This window comes from Megalops cyprinoides, chromosome 16 (assembly GCF_013368585.1).
Source record: "Megalops cyprinoides isolate fMegCyp1 chromosome 16, fMegCyp1.pri, whole genome shotgun sequence".
Taxonomy (NCBI): domain Eukaryota; kingdom Metazoa; phylum Chordata; class Actinopteri; order Elopiformes; family Megalopidae; genus Megalops; species Megalops cyprinoides.
Genome location: NC_050598.1, coordinates 29962137 through 29969530, shown reverse-complemented (window position 1 = coordinate 29969530; position 7394 = coordinate 29962137). Strand labels below are relative to the sequence as shown.

The window sequence follows — 7394 nt, the reverse complement described above, 5'->3', positions numbered from 1 at the left end:
ATGGTAGCCGCTATGAAATAGCCGCCTGAGCCACTACCATGTGAGCACTTTGGTATGTGTGTGGAAAAACGTCTCAGCAGTCTGATGAAGTCTGTAAGGCTCCATGGGCAACTTGTGACCCTCCACTTCTTTCCTTTTGCTGAGTAAAGCAAAGAGTCCCCAGTTTTTAATGCTTTTACACCTTTATGCAACCCTTTTTGGAATCGCCAATTGCACATTCGGATCGTCTCAACGTGGAAACCTCTGAAGTCCTGCAGGCACGCTGAGGTCAGATGGATGCAATCTTCTGATACAGTTGAACGCAGCCAAAAGATGTTTTCCCACACTACAAGTCCCATGATGCACCACAGTGAAGTGGGCGCTATTTGGAGGATAGATGCTACACCACTGACATCATCTCAGCAACTTGCAAGTGCCTGGTGAATCACAGGGTGCTTGAGAGTGGTGAGCTGGTAAAGCTCTGCTGACATACTGGACCCACGTCTACCATGATGGAACAAAGCTAATTTGGCTAACAGCTATGTCCTCGCAGTCATTGTCAGCTGAAGATAAGACTGGGATCAAAAATTTGGAATGCTTTTTCCCCATTTTCTTACGTTTTTGAATGCCCGGTTGTAAGAGAGGGTAAGACAAACAGGTGCCTTTTTCTGACCCAAGTGATGTGAGTCATCACGTCTATATACACTGCAGTCCCCATGCAAAGCTTGTGCAGGCATGTGTTGGAAGAGGATTCATGTGCAGCTTTATGCAGACAGCCTGCAGGCATCTGACCAATCAGCTTGGGTCGCTAATGAGCTAAGGGACAGACAAACCCCTGGCTGACCTACCACTCCTTATATCCCTGGCGTAACGAAACCAATTTTGTTCCACTTCTAGGGGCTCCTGGCCATCTTCAGTTAATGGACGTGGTGGGAATCAAACCTGGGCCATAGTGCTCAGCTTCCCACTTGGTTCCCCATTTTAAACCACAGTTGATGATGATATGATATTAAACACAATTGATATTGTTCTGATGTTCTGTTGAATTACCTCTTGTGTAGATATCGTAATACCTGCTCACTGAGTTGATTTGCCATCAGGAAAACACTTGAGGAAGCACTCAGTCGATCCTATAGCAGATCTCATTCATGAGGTCATAAAGATCCTCTAAACAGCAGCTTTGATTGGTTAAGAGAACCAGTGCACATCCATCATGACTGACCCTTTCTGTTCAACATTTAGACAGATATATTGAGGACGTGGTCTTGAAATGACAACAGAACATTATCAATTTCTTTTAAAAATCATATTCTATATATATATATATATATATATATATATATATATATATATATCTAATATGTCTATATTCTATTATTTTAAACCAGATTTAAAGAGTAAAAACTTCCCCTTTAAAGAGATGACGTTACCACTGAAAGGTCCTGCAGTCTAATTGCTGTTGCAGAAACAAGTAGAGATGAGTATAAGGAGAGTTCTGACACAAAACCTTCAAGTGAGTACAGACAACTATTATATTGATTTAACATCCCTGCCTAGTAAGTGTATCTTTTATCTATAAATGTCTTATTCTCTCAGATGTTGTTTCATAGAAAACACAGAACAATCAGGAACAAAGAAGGTGAAACCGGGCAAAAACTTCTGAAGGCGGGAGGGAACCTGATATCCAGACAGAATGGAGAATCCATTTGCAAGGGCAGAATATACTGAAAAGGACAGGGATGGAAAAGTGGAGAAATGAGGAGAATAACAAAGAGAGACAGAGAAAAATCATGGGAGGACCCTGACAGAAAGCCGTGCGTAAAGAGGAACGGTGCTTTCTTGAAGAAAGACTCAGTGTCCGTCTAATCCTTTTGCCTCATTGTTTGTAGAACAAGGGGGTTAACGAAACGAAACAAAACAGAAAAGTGTCATAACGGGATTGGCCTCAGATGGGGGGGGTGGGGGGTGGGGGGTGGGCGACGGGAATGGCAGGGTCCCAAACTATTTCCATAAACGGAGTTATGAAAACCTTAAGGCTCACACTGAGAAAAAGACACAGGCAAGGGCACCTCCCCCCCCAAGACACACACACTCAGACACACACCAAAAAAAAAAAATCCACCCCCTTCCAAAAACATACAATTCCCCTCCCTCCCTCTTTTCCTCCCTCCCTCCCTCCCTCTCCAAACTCTGGGGAAGAGCTGCAGGCGCTCAACTCTCAAACAGAACCCCATTACCAGGGAAGGAGTGAGGACGGAGGAGAGCGAGATTGGGAGAGAGACTTGGTGAGAGAGCAGAAAGGAGAAAAGTTTGGAGAGAGAAAAGTCAGGAGGGAGGAGATCGGACAGGGGACCTTCGGAAAAGGACAGCGTTTAAATAGAAGGAGACAGAAAGAGGAAAAATAGAGAGGGACAAACTGTGAGTAGAGTTACATTGCTGTGAAAGATGTGGTCTGCCGTGTGTTTCTGCGCCCTCCTCTCGGCCCTGTGTGCCTTCTGGGCTCCCTGCGCGCAGGGCCAGGACCTGCACGAGCGGGACGCCCTGTGTAACGAGGAGGGCTGCTACGTGGTCTACTTCCAGCGCAAGACCTTCCTGGAGTCGTGGAGGAGCTGCAGGGAGAGGGGCGGGGACCTGGCCACCATGAAGCGTCCCGAGGAGGCGGCGCGGATCCAGGAACTGCTGTCGGGCGTGGAGAGGCGCGGCCCGCGGGCCCGGATCCGGGTGTGGATCGGGCTGCAGAGGCAGCCGCGGCAGTGCTCCGCCACCCGCCCGCTGCGCGGCTTCACCTGGACGACGGGCGACCACGACACGCAGTACACCAACTGGCTGCGGGAGGACTCCCCCAGCACCTGTGCTGTGCTGCGCTGCGTGGTGGTCACCCACAGCACCGCCAGCCAGGAGCAGCGCGATAACTTCAAGTGGCTGGACGGGTCCTGCTCGCTGCCCGTGGACGGCTTCCTCTGCCGCTTCACCTACCGGGGCATGTGCCCGGCCATCCCGGGCGAGGGGGGCCCCGGCTCTGTGCTCTACAGCACCCCCTTCCACCTGCTCAGCACCCTGCTCACCCATGTGCCCTTCGGCTCGGTGGCCACCGTGCCCTGTCCCGGCGATGCCCGGGAGGACCCGTCGGTTCTGTGCGTGCTGCGGGACGATGGGACTGTGGGCTGGTCCCGGGACAGCCCCCTGTGCTCCAACGCCCAAGCGAAGAGCTTCTGCGAGCAGGACAACGGTGGGTGCCAGCACCTGTGCCGGGACGACGGCCCCCACTCCTTCTGTGAGTGCTTTGGCGGCTTCCGGCTGGCAGAGGACGGGCAGACCTGTCTGCAGGAAAACCCCTGCAGGGAGGCGCCCTGCGAGTTCGAATGCGAGCCCGCGGAGGACGGCGGGTACCGCTGCACCTGCCCGGACGGGTACCTGCTGGCACCAGACGGGCTGGCCTGCCTGGACGTGGACGAGTGTGAGCAGAGCCCGTGCCCGCAGCTGTGCGTCAACGCGCCCGGCACCTTCGAGTGCCGCTGCCACCACGGCTACCAGCCCGACGACCAGGGCCAGTGCGCCGACGTGGACGAGTGCCGGGGCCGCCCCTGCGAGCAGGCCTGCGAGAACACTGCCGGCTCCTACGCCTGCCACTGCCACCTGGGCTTCAGCCCCGCCCCCGAGGACCCCGCCCGATGCCAGGACACCGACGAGTGCCAGATCCCGGGCTCCTGCGAGCACATGTGTGTCAACTACGTGGGCGGCTTCCAGTGCCACTGCAGGGAGGGCTATGAGCTGCAGCAGGACTACTCCTCCTGCAGACCCGTCCCCAGCCATGACGAGTCTACCACCGCTGCCCCCTCTTTCCCATGGTTCACCAGCCTTCCGGAAAGCTCCTGGCTCCCCGAGGCTCCCGGCTTCCCTGACTGGCCTCCCCAGCTGCCCGAAGGTGACTGGCCAGAGAGCACTTCACCTTTGACCTGGCTGACCGACCCTCCCAGCCTGGAGGGGCTGCCCACCGACCTGACCTGGCTCACCGACGTGACGCAGGAAGATCCTGATAGGCCGGAAGTGGAGACCGAGCCCATCTGGGCTGAACCGGATTGGACGGAGGCGGTGGAACCCACCTTCACGCCCTCGCCAAGCCCCGCCTCCACCGCCGCCCCGGATTGGCTAGAAGAGGAGACCACTCCCAGTCCTCCCGCTACCCTCACCCCGACACCCGAAGGAGGGGCGTGGAACTTTTGGCGCATCTCGACTTCCTCCACGGCCCCCGAGGAAAGTGTCGAGAGAGGAGGGGTGGCGCCGCCCTCCGGCGAGGACGCCCCCTCCGAATTCGGAGACGGCAGCCCAGTCTCCTGGCCCCAGCCCACCCCGAAGGCGGAACCGGACTTCGTCCCAGAGGAGGTCGACGGGGCGGCGGTCGACACCGACCCCCTCACCCCCCCGGCGGGCACGGGTGCCCCGCCCGGCGGCAGTGACAGCAGTCAGCAGCAGAGCAGCAGCTGGCTGCTGGTGGCCCTCCTGGTGCCCCTCTCCATCTTCGTGGTGGTGATGGTGGCGCTGGGCATAGTTTACTGCACCCGCTGCGCCGTCCAGCCCCGCAACAAGAAGAACAACGACTGCTACCACTGGATCTCCGGCGCCGGCGACAAGCCGGGGGCTCAGGCCACCGCCCAGTCCGGCGTCTAGCCAGGACAGCTCCCAGCCAGCGCGGGGAAGGGACACCAAACTGTGCATAAAACTGTGTTTTATTTTAACGCCAGAGAAGAGGAGGAGTACCGGACCACTCACCTGCCTCCTGCTGCCACCCTCCACTGCGATGCTTTCTGCCAGGACGGCTCTGAGGGCTGTGCAGTGGAGGGTGAGAGTAGCTTCAGGGAAAACCACTGATTCCGCTCGTCTTGGGTTGCTCTGACAGCAGTCAGAACCACACTATCACACTCGCAGCGAACGTGTAACGCCAGACGGCTGCTCTCTAGGGCTGTGGAAGCGAGCTCGGTGAAGTGTGGCAGCTATGCAAAGATTCTCTGCACGCAGCTCACACAAGTAGAGTAGTTGTCCAGCTAAGGCTAGACGGCCCTCTTGAAAAGCGCTTTCAAAGGTGTAATGGGATTGACATGTTGGAGACGGCCACTGCAGCTTGAGGACATGCTTATTGTTTTTGCTCCTTGAGCCTTGCTTCACTTACAGACATTCTTCTGTTCGTCTACAGCCTCGAGACGACTGCGTTCACTTCTGTTATTATGTCTGTTTTTGCAATGGTTCTTTGTGATTACATTGTGTGCATCCTTCTGATTCACACAATGAGTTGCGCATTGGAAAATGTCCATTTATGAAGCATAATATCATATTTGTATATACGCGTGTGTGTATGTGTGTGTGTGTGTGTGTGTGTGTGTGTGTCTCTGTCTGTGTGTCTGCATATGTATGCAGATGTGTATAGAAATTTGCAGTGAGCCATTTGCTATGCATAATGATATGCAAAATGCATACAATTAGTGCCTTCATTTCCGTGACTTTCTTATGGGTAATCTGACACAGTGATCAAACGGTATGTCCTTGCCTTAAAGGAATTAATACCCCCATCCAAACGAGAAAATTAACCCCTCATTGTTCTGTTTGAAAACCTTAGGAGTGATCAGCTAGATCAGGCAAATTTAGCAAACTGCAACAGAGGAAGGAGTCCTATCCTAGGGGTCAGTCGTGAGTTTGAAAGCTGTATTCACTGCTTCTTTGTATTCCTCCAATCCCATCTCTTTCCTGATGGAGAGATGGAGTCTTCAGCTGTCCATTCCAGGCTTTGGAAGGCCATGGCTGTTATGCAGGGACAGCACCCCCTACCAACATTTAGAGTAATTGCAGCCTGAATTTAGAAGTTGTCCATGACACACTGCTTCCAGTCCCAATGACTGGGAACATTATCTTCCTGTGTCCGATTTCGAGGGCTATAATTGATAAGAAAGGTTTTTTGATTTTTTTAAATGCCGGTACTGAATTGTTGTGAATACCAAAAAAGTATTCTTTATGGTTTCAGTTGCCATGCCTTGAATTTAGGTTAAGAAAAAACAAAACCATATTTAATATTTACTGCATCATCTATTGTCTTTAAATAGATAAATCTTAAAAATGTCTTTAATTGTTATTATTTTTTTTGCCTTTATCATTGTTATAACTGTAGCGAAACTCTTTTTTTTTTTTGTCCAGCCTAGTACTGATTCAGAGATTTTGGCTTTGCATTAGTTTGAGACATTATGCTGAAATAATGACACTTGAACATCAAGGATAACTGCCTCTGGAAGAAGGACTCGTGTTATTAAAGCAGAAGTGTGGAGAGAGAGTCGAGGGCGTCCAATCAAAGGGAGATCAGGAGCACAGCAACACCCTTGGTGATCATACACATCCCAATAACAGGTGTAGATATTTTTTAATGTCAGTGAAGGTTTCCTGGGGTTTACAGCGAGAATTTCTCATAGACTTTTCTCGGCAGAATCTGTAGAAAGATGTTTTTGTGTTCCTTTTGATCCAGAACATCCCTTACGCATGTACTGTACAGGATGGAATTTTTAATATTTTACACAATGTGATGTTTGTATTGTTCTCACCACTATTGAGTAATATCACGACAATGTAAAGGGGAGGTTTTTTTAATCCTTTGGGGTGGGGGTGCGGGGGGTGGAGGTTGGGAGGGGGGGGCTCCATCAGTATTAAATTATGATTTATGGCTCTGAATAGCTGCGGGGATGACAGTCAAACAACAACTTATGAAAATGGGATTGGAATTGATTAAAATGTTGTTGTAAAAACACATGGTTCATTTGATTCCTTTTGTTAAAAGCATTATTGCCCTGCATAAATAAATACCACTCTGGTGTAATGAGTCGGAGATTGCCCTTCTCCTTGTTATTAGTGGAAGTGGTGTAGAAATTATGTTTAATAGCGAAATGGGAAGATCCTCGCTCCCAGCGTAACATTTCGTAAGAGGAGAGATCATAACCCTTCCTCCAGACAGGATGTCTGTAATGGACTTCCTGGTTTGGAACATGACTGATGGCCGCTTTCAGCACTCTGCAGAAGATTCATGAGCGATGCCAAACGGCCAGATAGTCGGAGCAAAGGTGCTGGATGCAAGGAAAACATGAAAATAAGAGGGAGAAGGAGGAAAGGAGTGGGAGACGCTAAACAAAGAGAATCACAGACCAGTCTGCCAGCCAACAAAAAAGAAGGGCTCGGTGATTTTTTAAATTTAAATGTCATAAATCAATTGTAAAAACAATTACTGTGACAGACAGCCACTATTGTAAATAAAATTTTGGCACAGCCTTCTAATTACATGGTGTAGGAATGTGATTGGCAGGCTTAGGTCGTGATCGTGAGGGCAGAGCCAATCACAGCTTGCCCCTGATGGGTGACATGTGACATCACAGTTCGAGGAGAAC

General features: G+C 51.1%; 1 protein-coding gene across 1 annotated transcript; it reads left to right on the top strand.

The window, feature by feature from the left end:
- The first annotated feature begins 2167 nt into the window (after nucleotides 1-2167).
- Nucleotides 2168-5940, top strand: cd248a (CD248 molecule, endosialin a). The gene has a single exon (XM_036548106.1). It carries the CDS (start codon nucleotides 2425-2427, stop codon nucleotides 4645-4647), a length of 2223 nt encoding a protein of 740 aa, XP_036403999.1. The 5' UTR covers nucleotides 2168-2424; the 3' UTR covers nucleotides 4648-5940.
- Nucleotides 5941-7394: the final 1454 nt, after the last annotated feature.